Raw genomic sequence first — 23,111 nt, 5'->3', positions numbered from 1 at the left:
GTTTAGCCTGTAAGGTGTAAAAAAAAAAATAATAATAATAAAAAAAAAAAATTAACCGATTAATCGATTAATCGAATCGAATCGAATCGTGGTGTATTCTTGAGTATCGAAAATAATCGAATCGTTGGGTCAGGAAATCGATACTGAATCGAATCGCCATGATGGATGTGATTTACACCCCTAGTATATATATTCTCATATTTCAAACTTTTGAACTTTTATGTTTGTATATTTTGAGGAGGTCTAGTTAAGTAATTTTGTAGTAACCAGTTTCTGCAACATGACATTTTACACAAATGTTCCCTCTCTGAATGTCTTGCCATCTTTACGTTTCTATTTTGGACATTAGCTCAAAAAAGCATACATCTGTGTTAAATCATATATCTATGCAGACAGTAGATGGTCCCCATAGTGGTTTAAGTGTTAGACTGAATGTTGGGGACCCCGGTTTGAATCCCTGGTATGTCAGGAGGTGCATCTGACATAAAAATCTTTCTCAAGTCTGTGGCGACCAAACAAAAGGACACAATTAAACAGGGCACTAGGGATTTGTTTTCCAAATGGGTTAGATGCTTTGTTTTTGAAAAAAAAACAAAAAAAAAAAAAAAAATGTTAATGTAGATAAAATAAAATGCATTCCATTACTGTACTAAGGCTGCTGGTAATTGAGGAGGGTTTTTGATCATAAATCAAAATAAGGAAAAAAAGGAATAGAGTGTAAAGAGAGAGTTAGAACTGCTCTTTTGAATTCAACTTTAGTGGTGTGTATATGAGGGCACTGCATGAGACTTAGATAAATGTAACACATTATAAAGAATGAGGCTTTGAAAAATATATTCAGGGTGGCTCATGGGAAGACTTGCATCGAAGATAGTAAGTAATCCATCTCCCAGAACATTTATCACTGTTATCCCTGTCACCCTAGAACTCCTCTGGCACATGTAGAACAATTTTCATATTATAGTTTATGTTCAGGGGTTTGTCCTTTTGACTTTTACACAACAGTGTGTATCACAGATCTCTTTTTAAAAAATCAGGGAACTGAACAAATTGAAAGTCACTTTTTCATAACCTCTTCAAAAAGATAAGTCTTCATTTTTGATTAAATCAATGTTTGACTTTCACAAATAAAAATAACTAATCGAGAAAACTACCAGATCCCTTTGTCAAGCTTTATGGCTCTAGGCTTTTTTAAACTTATCCCAAAATTTCAAAAAAGTTTCTCGAAGTACAACACAGGGATGTTTCCACAAAATCTGAAAGAAGCTCCTCGTATTGTATCATATAACAGGAAACTTTATATAGCGAGATTAGGGGTTTCTGCTACGGACTAGCAGCAAAGACTTCAAAGAGTTTAGCAACAAGGGAAAAATGCCTTGTCATCATTGTCTGTCAAGGCCTGGAGACAGAGCTCAATGTGAGGGCATGAAGAGCAAGAGACGGAGTGACAGATTCAAAGTGACAGTCTGACAAATGTGTCCATGAAAAAAAGACACTACAGTGAAAAAAGAAAGGTGGGCGGATTTGAAATATGTGTGTTGCTTCGTTTGCTTTAAACTTTATGTTTACACAGTACTGCTTGCTGGTATGACAACATATAGTACGTTTATCTTCCTTATTTTATTGTATCTAAATGTATCAGGTTTAAAAAAAAATCCCTTCATTAGTTTGGATTACTGTTCTAGCTACCTTAACATTAAAATAAATGTCTATTCTAAAGACAATTACATATGCATGAAACTTAAATAAAACACGTACCTTTATGTTTAATTTTGTGGTTATGGTTAATGTACCTTAAATAAAAACAAAACCAAAACACAACTATATTATAGCTTATTCCCTGCCTATTCATTAGTATGCAAAGAAACAGTACAATGTATGCACCTATGTTTCATAAACACACAGGCTATGCACCTTTCCATTCAAATGCACATGCAAGGTTCAGCAGGAGACCCTTCTGCCTTCACACAGTGACATTTCCCTGGCTCAGAATGCTCTTCTGACATTTTCCCAGTGTCAGATCAATCTTGATTTAGCCTGATGTCACATTTATTTAGATACACATCCCTAAATGACGGATCTGCAAGCGTGCATGCAAAATCACTGACGAGTATAAAAAAAGTCATTTTCCTGACAAAGCAAAGTTATTGCCAGCATGCACTTTGAGTTTATCCATTTTCCTAAGGATATGTATAAAGGCTAACTGTAATACAACTGCCATAGCAATTGAACAAAACCTTCTGCTCATTGTTCATTTAATATAAAGTTTTTTTAAACAACTAATGTTGTCTTTGGACTAGTTTATACAATCAGACCAGCTTCTTTCTAACAAATACAGTGTTTCTTTTCTTTTGCGAAAACAGTACTCAGATATGGGATGTATTAAAATTATTTTTGATTATATTATACATGTACTGTAATAAGACTATATTTATTAATAAATCTGGCTGTGAAAACTACAAATTCTGCCATTTTATATACCAGTAATGTTAACCATCTAAACCATTAATAAAGCTAATTCAGATGCATTAATTCATATATTATCCCAAAAACACAATGTTTCAGGTCAGACCCCATAATTAACAACCAATTTATTCAAAACTGAAATTAAATCTACTTCACCCTAATACAGTCCAATTTTGAAACTCATATATCCAGATATTCTATGAAGGTCCAATTCAACGGTATATATAATATAATTTACTAAAGTGGAAAGAATCCAGTAATATCAGTTGATAAAAAATTATATATTAGTCTATGCATATTACAGGAGGGATTTTAAAATTTAGCATTTGTTGTTGAAGTAAAGTCAGTCTCATAAAACATGACATGTAGGCACTGTTTTTATCCAAGTTATAATTATGAGTGTCAGTTACAGAACAAATAGGAGTGCTTTTATCTTGATCTTATATCTATGTTTGAAAACAGTCCTTTTTTATATAATGGATTTGGCCAATTCGTGCTTAGTTTCTAAGCAGTTAAGAAACTGCCATCCATGTTAAAAAATTTGTGTGCTGCAATGACTCTTTGAAGCATTTATGCTACTTGGAAGAGAGTAGAAATAGAATTTTTTTATACACTTTGAGAACTCTGTTACTGATTGTTGGCTTCTAATGAAGCTTCATAGAATTTTGCTTGTGTAAAACTACAAGACAATTTAAAAGATTTTAGGAAATCTAAAATAGAATGGTCAACATTTCAGTCTATTGATAAGTTCAGGTGATTTTGAATGCTTGATTAATAATAGATACAATTCAAAGCGAAACGATGGTTAATATCGTATTGTTTAAATATCATATAAAGTTTTCCACCACTGGAATTAAAGGGCCCAAATTGAATGAGTATTTATGTTATCAGTATTAGCAAGCCTGTGTACTCAGCTCACTGTCAACTACATCAAGTTGGCTGCGAAATCTGAAGTCTTCTGCAGCTTTTGCCACCGCTCCAGTGAAGACCAATGTTCATACTGTTTTTTATGTGCTACGTGGGTTTTATTTCTCTTGGCATCATTTTTCTTTTCTTTTTTTTAAACACTTGATACTTGACTTTTACCTTTTCTTTACCCATTTCTCTCAATTGACAGTGTTGAAGCATTGGCCAGCTCCAATTTTTTTGTAATTTATTTACTCATTTAACACATGAAAAATCTTATACCTCTAATCACAAAAGCACTTTATTCACTAACAAATAAAGCACAAATAAATTGCACAACACAGAAATAAAATACAGTGAACAGAGTGATAATTTCAACAAAAGACCTTTGTATGCAATCACAGTAAGCTACTGGCCTAAATATTTGTAGTTTTAGAACACGACTGTGCCCATGTAAACTTGATGCTGGATTCTGAAGTCTAGCAGATTTCAAAAAATCTGAACTAATAGCAAATCCCTTAGTTTAAGGAATGAAGAGTGTTAGAACTATTGATAAAGTGTTCTGTTAAATGATGCAAGGGACGTAAGAGAGTTTTCAATTGCATTTAGGCAAATTTGGAGCCATAGCCAGATATTGTTGTTTCTTGAAATCCACTCAAATCTTGATGAAACAGAAAGAAGAGGAAGGATAGAAATAAAGGCTAAGACACTGTAGCCTATATAGCATCTGGTCCCATGGAGAAAACAGACCATATGAAGTCATAGCAATTACATCCGGTTGAAATGAATGGGTCTGGTAGGCCCCTTGCAATTCTCTGCAACTCTGCCTGTATACCAGGGAAGACCCCTGGTCTGTCACGGTCAGACCTATGCAGCAGTTTGTCATGAGTGTCTTAGGAAAAGAGACATGGTAAAGTGAAATGCATCCACTTTGGGAGAAATGCAAAGAAAAAACTTTGAATTGCCAGGTAAACAAACCAGCTTGTGCATGCTAGGGGATTTTCTAGTGCATACTCTCTTGGGAAAACTTGGCCCCCCAGTGATCTGTAGAGAAACCTTTCACGCAGTCATTATGAAAGAACATTGGGCATGACACAAGGCAAATAGAAAGCTTACAGGACCACACAAGACTAAATGACATGAAAAGGTTGCCCAGCACATATCTTGGAAAGTTCCACTAACACCAAACATGTTACACTTTTTATCTTAGAGAATTTGACAATTAGTGGCATGGGATCTCATGACTATAGCTACAGTGTTTTTAAAAAAAATATTTTACCGTCCATCTTACCTTTGACATCCCAGAGAGTGAAATGACGACTACTGGCAGCTTCAGATGGTAGCGTGAAGAAAAAGCGATGTCCAGATGGTGGTTCATCTCTATCCACCACACTGATGGTGTGAATTAACTAATGGAATAGAAACCAAGTGGAAAACAGAAATAACGGGGGGGAAAAAGAAAGGTTAGATTTTCTACTTACATCTGTTCAATGAGAACAAAGCAATGCATTTGAAATCTCTTTGCATTTCACATGCCTTTTTTCACCAGGGAGGGAATGAGGTAGAGTGAGATGCATCAGACTAAAAAGGTTTCTGTGAAACACGAGTTCAAAGGGCCACAGTCACAAGGAGATTAAAACTTCTTTTGCCTGTGAGTTGACACAGCATTATAAAAAATGTCATAGTGTTGGTATTATAAAGGTATCATGAAATTCGGCTGTGAATAGAAAAGGACACAAAGTTGGTGGGATGAGAATAGCTGCTTTGAGAAGATGAAAGGTCCTGATGGAGATACAAAACAGAAAAAAAATGCAAAAATTTAATTTTTAATACCTCTAATATGAGCTGAACACACATGAAACAGAACCTGGAGGCATTTACAACATAGCGCTTTCTTGGATATCTCATCTTAAATTGTGACTCTACAAAATCAAACCGCAAGTTGATACATTTTATTTCCCTCAATTTATTGGTTGCTCACCATGGAATATTTTTATTATGAATATTATGGATTTCTTTTAATCTGTGGACCCTTATGGACGAATGGAGTATGAACAATTGAAGACTGGATTTATTTATTTATTTACTTTTTTTTATAAAAAAAAAGAAATAAAAAAGAAGACTTGATTTGATATTGGTAAAAATTTTAGCATTGTAATTTTCATGCATTCTGAGTTATTAGTTATAAACGCTATAAAAACGGTCCCCGGCGATCGGGTGGGTTTTGAGAGGTTAAAGAGGGTGACCTGTTATATTGCTGTAGATTGTGCGCTTAATCTTTTTTTATAGTGTGATATATCCTGTATTTATCTGATTGTAATATAGTTGGGGGATGTACTACTGTATGAGAATAAAGTAGAATTATGAGAATAAAGTCCTTATATTAAGAGAATAAGACATTAGACATAACATTATAACGTCCTAACATTATGAGAGTAAATTCAGAATATTAGGAGAAAAAGTCTTAATATTACAAGATTAAAGTTCTAATATCATGAGATTTAAGTCTTAATATCACAAGAGTAATGTCTTAATATCAAAAGATTACAGTAAGTTGTAATATTATGAGGTTAAAGTGTTAACAGTATAAGACTAAAGACATAATATTGCCAGATTAATATCATATTTTACGTGATTAAAGCTGTAATCTTACAAGAGTAAAGTCAATATTATGTAATAAGAGCTCTTGTGCTGTGATCCTCTGCTTTGAATTAAGGACTGTTGAGAAGTTTTTGTAGTTATTCTTTCGTAGTCATTTTACAAGTAAGGAAGTGTGAAACCTTTTAGGCCAGCAGCGTCAGATTATTTGAATATTATGGTTCAAAAAAGGAGCTCAGATACTTTGTAGTTCGGCTGCATTGGTCAGATATTGTTCAAATCTGTTTTTTTCTGGAAGATGTTTCTCTGAAAAGACCAATAATCTTCCAAATTTATTTTATCATGACTTTAATCTCGTAATTTATTTATTGATTGATTTTTGTTGGTCTTTTTTTTTTGTTGAGTTTATTATTTCCAATAATTTGACTTTCCTTCTGAGTAATACGTAAAATAACTGCCAGTGTCCTCTTATCTACTACAACTATTCAGTTTCTATGGGGGTTTTGTTCTGTTGTTGAGGATGGTGTAAGCATGTTCCACTGACTACAGAGACAATGAAAAAAAGCCAGTTCATAAGAATAAAATCAATTAAACTTTTCTTTTTAAACAGCATGTGTGTTAACACAGTTGCTTACCATTTTTTTAACAATAAGCCTAAATTCTCCAACTAACTGTTGACTACCAACAATGCTAATGTTGACATTTTACAGTTCTTTAAATAGATATGGACTGCAATTCATAATCCTTCTAGGAAAACCTAATATAAAATGCTTGGACTGATCAACCCTGAATTATTAAACAGTGAATTTTCTTTTTTTTTTTTTGGAGATTCAATAAACCATTCAACTATTTGTGAGATATTCTTCTTATTGTTTTGGGCCAAAAATGAATCTACTTGGTCCTTAAAGGTATAGTGGAGGATGTTCTTTTTCTGGATGGATCATCAAAATAAGGGGTCCTCCTAAAAGTCAATCGTTTTGGTTATATGTTTATGTTAGACCGTCCTACATGCTTGTCCCTATTTTCACGTACTGGTGGTGAGTCTGACATTGTGGAAATATTGCAATTCACAAGGTGAGATGGGCTCGTGCATGTTCTTGCACGCGTTTGTGAGTGTGTACAGGGTTGTGCATGTGCATGTACCTTTAACATATAGTTGAATACTAAAAATGCATACTTCTTTAAAACACATTTAGTGTTTTGTTCAGAGAATCTAAAATCGGGGGGGGGGGGATACCTGTTGACTGATTGTCTGAGATAACAGACATATTGAATGAATTGATTTATTTCATCTTCTTTTTGTCACGCATGCATTGCTTATTTGAATGTGTGAGTTTCTGGAGAAAGTCAGTACGTAAAACGAAACTGCTTTAATGTTGTTTTTTTTCTCATATTTTCCTTTTTCACCCCTAGCCCCCTGGAACTACAAACCAGCACAGAGCGACAATATTTCAAGCAAAAGGGCCCAGCAATCCATGACCCATATCTATCTCAGTTGTTGTTAACAGCTGCATTCCTACTCTGACATTTCTCTCCAATCTGAGCTAGGACCACCACCCAAGGCAACAATGCCCACTCCACCCTATGACAACACCGTCACCGGTGCTAATGCACCCAGACACCCTGCTCCCAGCCTACAGGTCACTATGTCCGTCCTCACTGATGTATTTCAGAACTGTAAACCCTATTAGTTTGAATTAATTCTGATGGTTAGATTCAACTTTTGACTCATATTTGTATTGTTGTATTGTATTAAAAAAAATCGCTTTACTAAAGACACAAAACAAGAGAAGATTAAGATTCACTATTGACCACTGTCTTGTTTAAAGTTGTTTTTTCCACAGGAATAATATCTTTCCTGGTCTCACCAAAAAAAAAAAAAAAAAAAAAAAGGTTCCCAGAGAAAAATTGCTTTGCTACAAGCTGTAACTCTGATATTTTTACAAAGGTACAGTCCTTTTAAAAGCAGAACAAAACAGTGTTAATTAAATGTAATTGTTTACTTATCCAAGGCTGTTAAGAGGCAATTACCATTACTTTTTGACAGTCTTGGACTGGACAGCCAAACTGACTTTTCCTGAATGGCCATGTGGCAAGCCAGTGCTGCCCAATGCTATTGAAATATTTAAAATGTTACTTCCCATTTTTAGTACTGCAATGTTTATTCTAATTTTGCAATCGGTTTATTTTTCCTGTTTTGATTTTACAACTCTTTAGCTATACTAACACTTTTTCCTCTACATTTACAGAAGTAATGGTTAATTTTATATTTGACACTTTAATTGCCACTGAAAAGAAAGTATTTTTTTTCATAGAATGATTAATTGTTCTCAAATAGAGAATCGCTTTAGATTAAGTTAGTTTTTCTTAAAATTTTTCTGACATTAAAAAAGTCAATTACAGGTTTTTGGGCATGAAACATTGATTTTCTATAATAGTGAGAGGCTTCAATCAGTAGATCATCCAATGATGACTTACTGCTCTTATTGTTTATTGATGTTACATTTTACAGCAATTATCTACTTGTTGAAATCACTAAGATTTCCATTCAAATTTGCAAGTGTAATGTCATGGGATTGAACGCTTTAATGTGTTTTATGATCATGTCAGGGCTACCTCATCCTCTCCCAGCGTTCCCTGACAGTCTATGTTATTGCTCTCACAGACTTTTCTATCTTGAATGCATGTATTTCAACTGGTTCAATAAAGTCATGCTTGAAAAAATGTAGTAACACACAGTATAATGAGCTCTCAAGCCATTTTCAACAAATACTCCAGTCAACAGCTAAGGTTCGGTCATGACCTGCATGTTGGGATCTGGAGATCTGCCACCTGTCTCCAGCAGAGAGCGCTATGGGTCTCCTGAGCTGGAGCCTCCTGCACACCTGAGGATCATCAGCCCATCAGGAGACCAGCTACATAAGCAGCGACCAGACCTGTCTTCAGTGCCAGAGTGTTGACCAGTTTTGGTTAGCGGAACCTGAGCCTCAGCCTGAATTTACAATCTCTGTCTGCTCTAGAGAGCAACCTGATCCTAACCAGTCTCCGTCTTCTCTGCTCTCTGCTCATAGGAAAAACCCGACTGAAGTCTGTAGCTCTGGAGGAGCTCATGTTTGAAAACCTGCCTGCCTGCCCAGAGAAGCCAAACCTGAAGATCCTCAGTCTGAATTTCCCACCTAGTTCTCAGGAGAGAACTAGGAGAATAACTCAAGGTCTGAACCTCTCTAGCCTGAAGCTAAGCTCTGCCGCTGCTGAGCTCTCTGCTGAATCCACAGTCTCTGGACCCAACCGGTTCCCTCTCTCCACCGATCAGTCTGAACCTCATCAGGTACAAATCAGAATCTAAACTCTGTCAAGACATCGCTGCTACCTGGCTAACCAAACAATCCCTCTCTGCAGATTTCTCTGTGAAACCAAGTCCCGGACCAGTACCAGAACCAGTGCAATCTTTACCCTGTGTGTGCTCATCTTAAAGGAGAAGTTCGGTTTTTTACACTTTTAGCCCATTTTCTGTAGTGTCCAGGATGAAATCGAATGATCGACACCAAAAGTTTGACAATTGCTCCTGTCTCTGCTTTTTGGCTCATTTAGAATCAATCCCTGGCTGCTTCATAATGGCTGCCATAGTGCATGTCGGATAATGTCCTTAAAACAACCTTAAACGTTCTTTTTTTAAAATATGCTACTCACCGTGTCGTCAGCGCTGTTCAATGACGTTCCAAAAAAAGTTTCGTAAAGAAAAAACGTTCCTGTAGTGTTTTATTTAGCATTTTGTAAATCCCATTGAGTTCTGTTGGAATAGTCAATATTCCCCTGCCACCGGAAACGGAAATGGGGCCTGTTTACACAGTTGTAGTCTTTTCGCTTCACTCTGTGTACTCCGACGTCGAGGTGCTAACGTCTCTGTTAAACACTTTAAAAAACTCTGAAAATGGAATACGAAAGGTGGATTCTTGATTCTCGACGTCGGAGTACACAGAGTGAAGCGAAAAGACTAGAACTGTGTAAACAGGCCCCATTTCCGTTTCCGGTGGCAGCGGAATATTGACTATTCCTACAGAACTCAATGGGATTTACAAAATGCTAAATAAAACACTACAGGAACGTTTTTTCTTCACGAAACTTTTTTTGGAACGTCATTGAACAGCGCTGACGACACGGTGAGTAGCATATTTAAAAAAAAGAACGTTTAAGGTTGTTTTAAGGACATTATCCGACATGCACAATGGAAGCCATTATGAAGCAGCCAGGGGGGGATTCTAAATGAGCCAAAAAGCAGAGACAGGAGCAATTGTCAAACTTTTGGTGTCGATCATTCGATTTCATCCTGGACACTATAGAAAATGGGCTTAAAGTGTAAAAAACCGAACTTCTCCTTTAATAAACTGTTAAACTTTTACTCTGCTTCTTGTGGTGTTCTGCATGTGGGTTTGATCACAGAGACCCATCATGACACTGCATGTATATTCACATCAGCCATTATTCCTAAATAAGGAAAAAAGTCTCCCCTTATCTAATCAAACACCACCACTCAAAACATTTTAGGCTAAAGTTTTTGTCTTTACTCACTATCAATACTACTGATTTCATATTTTGTTAGACTAGTAAAGACTGAAGTGAATACCCCATGAAAATAATCTACTCTGCAAAATAATATGTCATGCATTTGTGGAGTGTTACTTCAACAGGTGCTGTTTTGAACCAGATTCCTGCCCCTTAATGAGAGAGAACCTAGATAATTTTGATTTTTCTCCAGCTGGCAGTCCCTGATTATGTTAGGAGTAGAGACAATAAATTGAGGGGGCATGAATGCAGAATCAAGATTAATTACACTTTGTTTTCAACATTTAAAGGGGTTCCTGTAGAGGGATGATGTAAAACATTAAACAGGTGTACTTCTCAAAAACTTGTTTGAATTACGAAAAAACAAACAACCTTAGAAGGAAATATTAAGAATAAAATTACCCAAATAATTTCATAGTCAATCATGGCCATGGCTGACAATGAAAGTATTTGCTACTACTTTAATGATTACAAGAGCATCATAAACATCAATATGTTTGAGCAACTATTTTATTGGAGTCCTGTTCTCACTCATTTATCAAAAACTATGATACATTAGGGGTGGAACGGTTCACAAAATCCATGATCACTCCAAAAAATAAATCAGTTGATTCAGAAAAACCTTGCATTTGTGCAAAATTAATCATAAGTCATGCCAAGAACAGACTTGAACTCTGATCATGATCTAATAAGAAAATATTAAATTTTCAGCCACATGGTCAGAAATTAATCTCACTAAAACACACATACACATTTTAGAAATACAACAGCCAACCTATAGAGATGTCTCCCTCTTAATTCACATCATCTATAATAACTTATTTTAGCAATATCTTATTTTAGAAGCAATGTTTTTCTTCATTTAATTTAAAGTAACATGATTAACTAAATATGACACAAACATATTTCCTGAAAGAGTACTCTTCCAAATGTCCTTTTTGCACTTGAATGAATATAAAATCTCTGATGGCTTAATTTCCCTCCGCTACAGTATCTTGACTTAAAGTCAACACTTAAATACATCACTGCTTACATGGTCTGAGACCTAGAACTGGATTTCTGGCATTAGGCCATCATGTAAATGACCATTAAACCATTTCTCCACAGTGTGCATGCTTGATACATGTTGGTAAATATCCTTGCTTACCAGAGCAAGGACATTTGCCTTCTTTGATAGATATCATCAAAGCACCATATATTCCTCTGCTGTCACATACCGCAAACTGTAAAACTATTTATTAATAAATTATAAAATAAAGTTAATGGATTAAAAAAACAAACTTAAACCTTAACATGAAAAGAAATGGAAAAAATTGTATATTTTAAAAAGGACAACAGCTATATTTTGTCAAGTAAATTAGTCTTTGGCACCTTTCAGGTATATGAAAGTCCCCTAAAACTTTGTTTGCATGTGAAATCAAACAGCAAAACAGCCAAAAACATAAAGCAGAATAAAACATACATCAAGTCACCCACAAAGATGTCTAAAAAATTCAGTTGAGTGGGCTGTGAAATACACAGTACAAGGACTGATCCATTCAAAACAGTCTTTAAAGCTCTGTCATTGGTAGTTATTGATTTTAAGGGAAAACAATAATGACCAAAGAGAAATAAATTTGAGCAAAAACATGATTATCTGATTAAGGATACCAATGGAGAGATTGTAAGAGAACCATGATCTTCGCTGCCCTCTGCGGGGGACTTTCAGGGTATATGAATACTGAGTGCTGAGACAGAGAAAAAGGAGTGCAAAAGAAAGTGACTGTGTGGGTGTTTATCGAGTGCCAAGCGAAGCTCCCTCTAGCAAAAAACACCTAATTAGATTTCTATCTAGCCATACTCTTTCTTGACCCCTTAAATCTCTTGCGTCTTTGAAAGCTATAAGGGGAGATTTTCCTAAAAGTTGAGCCCATTTACACTAGACTTGTCTCAAAGGTGAAGGTTTTAAGAAGGAGGTGCCTTTCTCATCCACAGTTGAAATCGGTAATCCAGAAACATAATGAATACCTGAAGAAATAAATAAACATGAAAAAAATATGCTGGAGGGCCTAATGACTGAAAGCTGGATCTTTCCATTTTGTAGAGGATTGAAAATCCTTATTGTGCCCTTCAGAAAATTTAACAGTGCTGTTTCCTGTTTTGTTTTATTTTTTTCCATGGCTCTGGGCTACATAGAAGATTGACAGCAGTAGGAACAAATGTGGTGGTAGCCAATGTCCAAATTACGTTTCTAAGCCTTGTTTTTAGTTAAGAGATTAACAGTCGCTTAACATTTGTACTAACAATATGACTGACATCCTCATACATTGAGATGCATCGTAGGTGTTGTATGTGATGCTAAGACTTTTGCAAGTCTGTTATGAATATGTCATACAGAAGGTATGTTTACAAGAGTTTCTGCCTGTCCATCTCTGCATCTGAGCTGTTTTACAGAGTTAAAATGCCCTGTTTCTTGAGAATTTTCTGAATATATACTGCTACATCCTCATCGGCTGGTTTTTATTCCATTACAGTACATGGTATGTTGTAGTATGGTTCTTTCTTGCAAAAATTTTAAGCTACATCAGATTGCTGTGTTCACTGTATCATCTCATATTGTGTGTGTGTCTGAACTGTATGTACAAATTTTTGAATCCTTTTAGAAAATTAGTTAGCAAATACTTTATTACAAAGTGATTTTAAGGATGTTAATGATATTTATAATTATTAACAGAATGTTAAAAAATGCTCAAACCTGTGTCAAATAGTCAAAGAGACTTATAAACATATAATTTTACCAACATAAAGTATTTCTCCTGACACAAATAATATTTTAACCTGAATCAGACTGAATCTGAAGTGGCGCAAAGACATTGCAACTAAAAGGACTTGAAGAACATTGTCAAAGGTAAATTATCAAAAGGCATATGTAAACTTCAAAAAAAGGCAACCCTTAACTATAATGCCTGTTAAAAAATGTTTATTGAGAGAAGTATAAATACTTTCCAACTGCATGTTTTTTTTATTTTATTTTTTTTATTTTATTTTAATTGAGAATAATACAGATTATAGATACACTTTTGGATGTGCATTCCATTCCCCTAATAGAGTGACTAATAGAGTGAGTGATAGTAATTTTTCAGTCTAAATCTATCAGCTGTATAGATTATTTTAAAGATCAACAGTACATAAAAGAGAAACACGTCAGATGGAAAAAATTAACTTGGCAACATGGCATTTTAGCCCAGTTTTCATAACAGACAGAAACACAGATCCTGGAAAAAAAACCAACAGTAATGTAGTTGAGTCTATGACACCAAAATTATATAACCTCCCTTGTCGCTGACAAAGGCAACTGTTAAACTTATAATTAAAGCAGCACTATCATCAACTATAACTGTCTTATACATTATGGCAAGGAAATCAAACACCTTTTGCATATATAAGTACTGCTATGGGTAGTTTGGAAATATGATATTTCCAATGCTATGCAAATGAGAACATTTCGTGCTTATGAGGAGCGATGTGGGTGTTCATGCTTTTAGTCTCCTTATAAAATCAGGAAGGGCAAACTCTTCCAAGGCAGGGACACAAATGTGCTGCACCCGGATACATATATATATATATATATATATATATATATATATATATATATATATATATATATATATATATATATATATATATATATATATATACACATATAAATAAAGAGGTTGGCATTTGATTACTAAAACATATGATTAACAGAGTCTCCATATGTCTTGGAGTTATTTGTAGTCTGATTTGAGGTACATTTACTATATATGCTTAATGTATCTGTTTTTGTGTTTTCATCTCTTGTCCGTGAGCAAACATTGCATTAGATGTACATCAGCATTGTGTGTGTCTCAGGCTTAACATTTAGCTGTGCCTCCCTGGGGTTTGAGGGTGGCAGTGGTGTGGCTAAACTGAGGTGATCTGTCGCAGTGACCCAATTCATCAGCTCTGAGATGACACGGTAAAGTTGACAGGCCACTGTTACCTAGGGCCATGCTTAGTCCAAACAGCCCTTTTATATGTTCATGGCACTATATGATATTTGTCTCTCTGCATTTGTCAAGCAAATGCCAGAAGATCGAGAATGGGTTTGTCATAGTATTCTCTTATCTTCGAAGATGGAAAAAAACTATAGAAGTGTACTTTTGCATACTTTAAACATAATCAAGAAGCTCTTTGCTAAATGATATAAGCACAGGTTTACTTCCTCACGTGGTAACAGTTTGCCTTTGATTTCAGATGGACTTGAACTATAGACCAAAGTGTTCTATTAGTTACAAAGAAAAAAGTATACCTATATGGTTACTAGTTCTTCAGTTCAGCTTTTGACAGACATTTGCTAAAAAAAATTCTAAGAATAGAGTAATTTCATTAGAAATAAAGCCTTTTGCTTGCTCCAGGTAAAATATTCTAAACAGTCAGTAATTTAGTTCTTTTTATTGTATATTCGTGAAATCTATCAATAAATACGATGGTGATAATAAGCTCATTTAGGCCAGACCTTTAAGACCTTTAAAGGGCATAATGCAAAGGGCATAATGTAAACTTGGCTCTTGTTTTCAAAATGTTTTTGAATGCCATCCTATTTGTGTTTTTGCTAAGAATCATATTCATAGTTATTCAGCTGTATTAATGTCTATGTCTATGATCTTCCCCAAGCCGTCTAGAGCAGAGGTCTTCAACAGGGGGTCCGTGACCCCTAAGTGGTCCACGGAGGTACTGCATGGGGGTCACAAAAGGTTTGGTTGATTAGCCTTTTTTCATATTCCCCCCTGCATTTTTTTCCACTAAATGAAATGTCTTTAAATACACATTAACGTGAATTCAACACACTGTAGTAAACAGGTAAATGGAGGCAGAAGATATCTTTCAGTCATTAATGCACACATTCAGGGACACTGGGCACCGTTTCATTCACAACACTTGTACTATCAATGAGGAATCAGAATTAAAAATACTGTAATAATCACAGGGTGAAATTACTTTCTATATTACTCCATATGTAATAGAGTGACTATAGGGCCAGTTTGATATAACAAATTCATACAATATATATAAAGATGGAGCGGGAACCCCCGCTCCATCTGTATATATACCATTGAAGACCCTTGGGCTAGGGTAACTATGCAAACTGTTGACAACTTAGTGGATTTGCCGAATTATTTATCAACTTTTCAAACACCTCTACGACTTAAAAAAACAAAACAAAAAAAACAACTATGAACGATAAAGCGAGCAACTATTTTAAGTTGTGGGAGACGTTGGCAATAATTTAAAATGCACCAATCGCTCTGAGTTTACTTTATTTTGTAACTGAGTGATAGGTCCCTCCCTCCACCAGAGGACTGTGAGACAGTCATAATACGCGGTGCACTGTGCCCGAAGTCAGAGAGAGGAGGTTTTACCACAGGATGGAGAAGTGCACTGTGAATTCAATTGTACAGATTTGACTCACCTAGTTCAGTGGCTGGGCAGAACAAATACATGACATAAAGACGGCTTGATGGCTCCATATCTCCCACCTCTGCTTTTTTATGTGTTGTTAGAGACTTTAGTGACAACTTGGGAAAACAGATTGTTCAGAATTTACTGTCCTCAGCAAGCATTGAGGGCTGCTGCAAGCTCCTCTAAAGCACTGCCAAGCAGTCAGACTGAGTAGCACTAATTGAGGTCAGATAGAGAAAATGAATTCCCCTCTCTGTTTCCCCATTAAAAATGACACAATGTGCGAAGCTTTTGCTAATCCCCCCTGGATTAAAAAGCAGGATGTAAATATAGTATTTAACAGTTTTTCTTCTAAACTATTGTAAAACAATTGATCCTTTCCTGGAAATAATTCATGCACAGTCTTATCCAGTGTGTGTTCCTCTGCTAACTGTCCTCAAGTTGAATTTGATATCATAAGATGAATTATGTAGTTTAAAACTACATGTTGTTTGGAGGAGGGAGGGACCTATGTTGTTTGTTGTTTAACTTTAAAAAGTTAAACAACAAACCACTGGACTTTGTTTTCCAAGTTTGAAACAAAGTCCAGTGATTTGTTTTTTTAACTTTTTATTTTAACTTTTTTGGAATGACTATGACCTGGATGACTGAGAATCTTCACCAGCTTATGTTGTTTTAGTTCAGGTAGAATATGCTGAAAAGAGTATTCAAACAGCCATTGAAAACCTTAAATTATTTTCTAGAGTTAAATTTTAGTTTCTGTCTTGCTGATGTTAATATTCCTTTCTACTACAGCTGGATCAAAGCATTGCTAAATATGCAAATTAAGTAATGAGATCATCTAGCGACTTTTAAGACAGCCAATAGCAACATTCATTGGTTGGCAACAGTACAGTACTTATGCAGTGCTAGTTTGCAGCTTTTCTTAAACTGAAGTTGTCATTGCAAATTTTTCCCTTTCTACGTGTTTTATGTGTTAGCATCATTTATGTATTTTGACCAGATTTTGTGTTTGCAGAATGTTTTCACTTTGCTGCTCTCAGTTCTTTGATTGTTTCCTTACCTGACAGCTTTTTGTGCTGTTTTTTGTTCCTATGTTTTGTATGTTTAGCGGCCTCCTCATTTTTCTCTTTGCTAGTCTTATTTTTGTGTTCTGAGTTTACTAGGTTTTTTTTGTTTTTTGTTTTTTTTGCAGGACCTTTACAATATTATGCAAAATAATTTATTTACACAGCTTTTGCACCCCTTGCCACCAAAACAAATAATAGCTACAAGAACTAATCTGACCTGCATCAAAAATTATACAAGAAAAAGAGACATACAAAGATAAAAATCTGATATTTGCTAGTCAACCCATTCACATTGTCATTTGAATTGTTGATGGCCAGTAAATAAAGAGCAGAGATTATTACCTTTTTTTTTTATTATCATTTAAAGTTGAAACTACTTGGGCATTGTGTCATTATTTTCTGGTGGGAAGCTGTCTTATTTTCCTAACACCAACAACTGTTCTTGCTAAAAAAAGAAAATAATACTACCACTAAGTAATATATTCTCCTCATGTTCTAAAGCCCCAGGTTGGGCACAGTTCCTAATAAAAACATGTTTAACCCATGTCATTTAGTTGTTATTTTGTTCAAACCCAACCTCTCTCTCTTTCCTTGGGTATTTTTCATCTAAACACAAAAATGATTGTGTTGCCAGCCCTCAAATAGGATCAAACACAACCGCAGTTAAAAGGTTTAGGTAAATCAGATTTTCTCTGTGGTTCCACTAAAAGCAGGAGCTGAGGCAGAAATCCAACACTTTGGGAGATAACACAGCACAAAACAGGGCACAATGGAAAAACCCTCTTTAGTAGGTAAACTGAAGTTTGATCTGATATATCAAGAGTGTGACAGCAAAGGCTGCGTCTATGGTATACTTGCTCAAACAAGCCTTTATTATGCTAAAGCAGGTCTCTGCAGAGACAGATATTAAAATTCAAGATGACATAAACAAATAAAATGCATATATAGATGGTACATTTTTGGTCTGTTCTAGTCTCTGCCAAGTTGAACTTTTTATGTAAAAATAATTACTGTTTACCTATCATTAGCAAAAACACAGTCTGTATGTCAGCCTTGCACTTTGAATTACTGCTACAACTGTATTTCAAGCAATTAGCAATGAGACCATGAAACAAACAACAAATGTTCCGCCTTCATGCAGAAGGTTTTCAGTCTTAAGCTGGGCAATTAATGTCAATCCATTTAGACAATGCCAGGTGGCCTGCATGCTGTAATTATTCTGAAACTGTTTGGCACTGAAAGAAAAAACATTAACCTGTTCTTAACTTAGATACAGTGGGAAATGGACATTCTTTGAGTCAGGAGGGAAATGCGTTCGGCTTAGAAGGAAGGAAACTAGCCTCAGCTAATTTCAGTAAAAAGTAAATGTGACGTAATTACACCAGTTCTATGAGTTGCTGTTTTTTCAAGGTTTTCAAATTGGTTAGCAAAATACAAAGGAACTGAAAAAAAAAAAAAAAAAAATATTTTACAAAAGCTAAATCTGATATGCATATCCTAAGGCTGCCTGTTTTGCGGAATAAACAATTGCAACTTTGCCAACTGTAAATATCAAATATGAACAAGAGTATATAAGAAAAAAAATCCCTAATTTCAATGCAACTCTTGAACTCTGATATATTAATTATAGGTAACAGAGTCCGATTAATTGATTCAAGTAGGAATAGATAGAATAGATAGATTAGATAGATTAGCTTGATTAGATAGCTAGATAGCTAGAAACTAGGTATCCCACAAGCACACCATAAATAATAACAAATCCAATACTATACATTATGCAGCAGATGGGATTTTTTTTTACTTGCTTTGTATATGTTCTGTGCTTATTTTACAGGATAATTACAAACAATGTCACAACATATTTATTTAACTATTAACAGTAAGTTAGAATATATATATATATATTTTTTATATATATTTTCAGTACAATATACAAAGTGAAATACATCAGAGTAATTTGGTTCTATGGCCTTTTTTTTATTGTTGCATTATTTAACATTTTCTCCGTGTGGCCTATTTAGTTAGATTTTTTAGAGTAGCTGTTATGCATATTGATCTAGGTTGTGACTGTTGTCTTTTGTGGGTGTTATTTTGTTTTGAGATCAGGCCATGACACAGCTAGAGCAGGAAATTCCCACTTGCCAATCAACCTGGTGTTTTCAATTAGTTATATGGGAAAATATCTCTAATTTTAATGGGGTAAAATAGGCACTTCCTGTTGCCTTTCATCATGGTGACTTGTCAAATCGGGGCTCGATTGATAATGGCTTTTCATAGTTGTAAGGCATGTTTACAACTCTGAGTGGATCTACATGGAGCTGATTGAACAAATTCAGAGCAGCCGTTGCGAAATCGAAAACTGACTTATGCTAGATCAATTTAGAGTTGAGGATTTGAATCAAAGTTTCTTAAACCTGCTTCTTTAAAGTGTTGAAGATGTAAAAAAAAAGAACAAAAAACAAAACATAACCGTGAATTTCAAGGGTCTCCCAACACTTTGACTTAATTTGTGGATGCATTATTGTCAATCCCCATGATGATGGGTTAGTGTCTAACTGTAATGGGGAGATACGATTTTGAAACCTGTTTACATGTGGAACAGCATCTGACGTAAAAAAAAAAAAAAAAACATCCATTAGAAGTTCATATAAACTTGCTGTGTTGACCTCTGAATATGGGGGCAATTGAAAGGTATATAAAAAAAAAAATCTGTTCACATTTGAATAAAACACCAACAAATATCATCCTCATTCCTAACCAAGTTACTGAAAGTGTTGTTTTTATATTAACAAAAAATAAAAAATAAAAATAGCAAAATTAGAATATAGATTAAAGGATTAGTTCGCTTTTAGATATAGATTAATTTATGGAATAGTTTACAGTTCACTGTTGGTTCATAATGAATCATGTTACATCCATTCTCCCTAATGAGAGCAAAAGAAGGAAGATTGTTATTCTGTTTTTAGCTGGAAGACTAATCATCTCGTTGTGATTAGGAGCTGAAGGTTAATGTGGGCTTTTGCAGATAGGAAAGGAGCTGGGAGTGGGAGAGATCAGACCAGACAGGCTCAGACTGGCAGTATGGCAGCAGCACAAGGGGGCTATAAGTGGCTAAGAGCATATGGATCAATGGGAGGAGAGGCCTGAGCCTCATTACACATGTAAATGCAGCTTCCAGCATGGGGGGCCTGCTTTAAAGTCTTGCTCTTTTAATTATTCCTTTGCTCTGCTCATGATAATTGGGTCTAATGCTGCCCAGGGCCTTTTGGTGGTGTAAGGTGAATAAAACCCTCTAATTACTTTGTCCATTTTTTTATCGTTATTAACTGAAAGACCTGGACCTTTATATGATTGGAAAGCAACAACACCTTTTGTCTTGATTTACAAGACAGCTCCTACAGCTTGATTGGTGCATGGTAAAAGAGAACATAAAAATTACTCAGGGAACTTGATTTGTCTGCAATTTTGTACTTTTATGGAGCCTGTAATTTTTCACTATTTTAAATTTTAGAAAATAAACATATAAATGCCATTTCATTTAATAAAAGGCTTTTTATTGACCAAAAGGTATGTATTTTTTTTTTAATATTTCCCTAGCAAAAGCAGTCATTTGCAGTGCAATAATGTCATATTCAGTTGAATATTATTTTAGAGAACATTTTTTAAACAGCAAATGCCTATAAATGCTGAGATTTGATTGGCTCAAGCTCATTTTATGTTTCATAAAAAGGCATTCAGAATAATTTTTTAAGAGTTTTGTTTTCTGTAATGGAGAGAAGATTTATTCAAATTATGAAAATGCTTTAAAAGACAAAATTGTCTACAAGCACTACCGTATACATTCAAACGTGTGGCTAACACTTCAGTGTATTAATGTTACTGACAATGAAAAAAAATGCAATACTTAATCATGCAGAGAACAATTAAATATATTAAAATATTAATCAAAGCAATTAACAATACCTTTAAAACATTAGATCACACTTTTTCTTATGCGACAAATGGCCTTAACAGGGTGCAAGACCTGGAAGTTACAGGTCTTGTGCCCCTTGTGACAAACAAGTTAGTTTGACTTTAAATTAGTAAAACCTGGTATTTTACAGTCCTTTTGAAATTGTCTTTAAGTTCATTTTAAATCTTTTTTGAAGAAAAAAACAAACAAAATGGAAATGATTCTGACCACTTTTCGATACCCTTTCATTACGTACATTGCAAGAATATGTTTGAGAATTTGACTTGTGCTTGTTTACCATTGTTTAGTAAAACATCAGACATGCAGCAACACACAGACGAGTCTTTGAATTTTGGAATTGCCACCTTTGCTGGAAAAGAGTAGTGATAGCAAGGTGACCTTAGGTCAAGCTTAAAAAAGTTCTCTTTAGGCAACTAGATGCGTAAAGTTTTATAGAAGACGTTTCGCCTCTCATCCAACATACAACAGCTTCTTCAGCTTTAACCACTGAGTATATTAATCTCAGTGCTCCCCATCACTTGTTAGAACTGAAGAAGCCTCTCGGATGAGAGGTGAAATGTCTTCTAGAAAACTTAATGTCCAGCTGCCTAAGATGAACTTTTGCAAGCTTTATGAAGAGCACACTTTCTGGTTTGAACAACTTTTATAATAAATACCAAACTACATGAACAGCCTAGATTTTAAGGCAGTTTTTTACTAAAGCCCACAAAATGTCAGATTTCCAGGCAATGACACCTTTTTTATAAAACAAATAATGATAATGAGAAATCATTTCTAACTTCTATCCACAATTTTACAGCATGTATCCTTAAATATTCTAAAAGCTTATTCGTGAATAACAGAACCAAATTGTTTAACCCGATTTCAATAAATGTGTGTTTTAAAGAAATGTGAGATGCTGATAGACTCTTAACAACGATATATGTTTTAGATAAATAGTATTTTAGCAAAGTAGTTAAAGTGTCTGCAAAATTAAGCAACATCAAACCATTGTTGTTTGTTCTTTGGATAAGTCTCCAATTATTTATGTCAATGAAGAACTGGAAAAAGTTTGAAACATATCAGTGTTATTGTTTAGGTCACAAAAATCTGTCATTTGACCAAAGTTGGTAAACTTTTCAGAGCAACTACCTGGCATCTTCTTTTCACATTGTGTGAATGAAATTTTAATATGGGAAATAAATAAATCAATAATAAACATACCTGTCCTGGTTTCGCATCTTCACATATAGAGGCTTCATATGGTGTAGCAAGCTCAGGAGGATTATCATTTACATCCAGGATCCTAATACTGATGGTGGAGAAGGAAACCATTGTGTGGTTATCTGTTGAGGAGCAAAACAAAACAGGATTTTGTATTAAACCAGTTCACATAAAATTACATCCCAAGACACTTTTTAAGACTAGAATCTTGAACTCCTATAATTTGGATATATATAGTTGATATATATCTTTATGAATTACTAAATTAATATGGAAAAAGAAAAGGAAATTGCTTGTTATCTGTTTTTTCATGTTTGATTAAGTAGGGAAATGAGAATTTAAAATGGAACGGTTCACTGTTTTTCTATAGCCTTTTATAAAACAATTTATAAAAATAGTACTTTTAATTTTTTTTCATAGTTGATTTCATAAATGATTAATAGAGGGGTCATTATAATATAAAAATATACAGCAAACATTATTTCTTCCTATCATATCTCTATCATGCATTAATAGACCTTTGTTCATCCATTTTTGCAAGAAATTTGAGCCAGATATGTCCTATATTTGTCCATTCCTTTTCAATTAAATATTCATAAGAAAGTCATATCATAATGGTTTATGACAACTAAAACTGACCAATATACAATCATATATAAATGATTAGAATATCATCATAAGGTTCACATCAGAAAGTACTTAAGTTCATTAGTGAACCACATTGTCTAGACTGTTTTCAAGCCTTTATTATTTTATGATTACATTTTTTTTATGAAAAATGTAATGTAAATCCATTTAAGAATAAACAATCACATCAGAATAATTGAATACTTTTAATACTTTATCAGAATGTGAGCTATTATTAAAAG

The 23,111-nt window shown here is 34.5% G+C and overlaps 1 protein-coding gene across 3 annotated transcripts in view; it reads right to left on the bottom strand.

Annotated features, from left to right (window-relative positions):
* The window catches only part of LOC119796177 (cadherin-22), a 226,656-nt gene that overhangs the window by 18,399 nt on the left and 185,146 nt on the right, over positions 1-23,111 (bottom strand). For all 3 annotated transcript variants that reach the window (XM_038304725.1, XM_038304645.1, XM_038304799.1), the window contains 2 exons: positions 22,243-22,364; positions 4,664-4,781 (listed from right to left, as the gene is read on the bottom strand). In XM_038304725.1, the coding sequence (XP_038160653.1) occupies positions 4,664-4,781; positions 22,243-22,364 (240 nt within the window). The remainder of the gene's footprint in view (positions 1-4,663; positions 4,782-22,242; positions 22,365-23,111) is intronic.

Source organism: Cyprinodon tularosa, unplaced genomic scaffold (genome assembly GCF_016077235.1).
Source record: "Cyprinodon tularosa strain WSP-4 unplaced genomic scaffold, ASM1607723v1 ctg10, whole genome shotgun sequence".
NCBI classification, from domain to species: Eukaryota; Metazoa; Chordata; class Actinopteri; order Cyprinodontiformes; family Cyprinodontidae; genus Cyprinodon; species Cyprinodon tularosa.
Note: the sequence above shows the minus strand (reverse complement) of the source record. Positions and strands in the feature narration are given on the sequence as shown.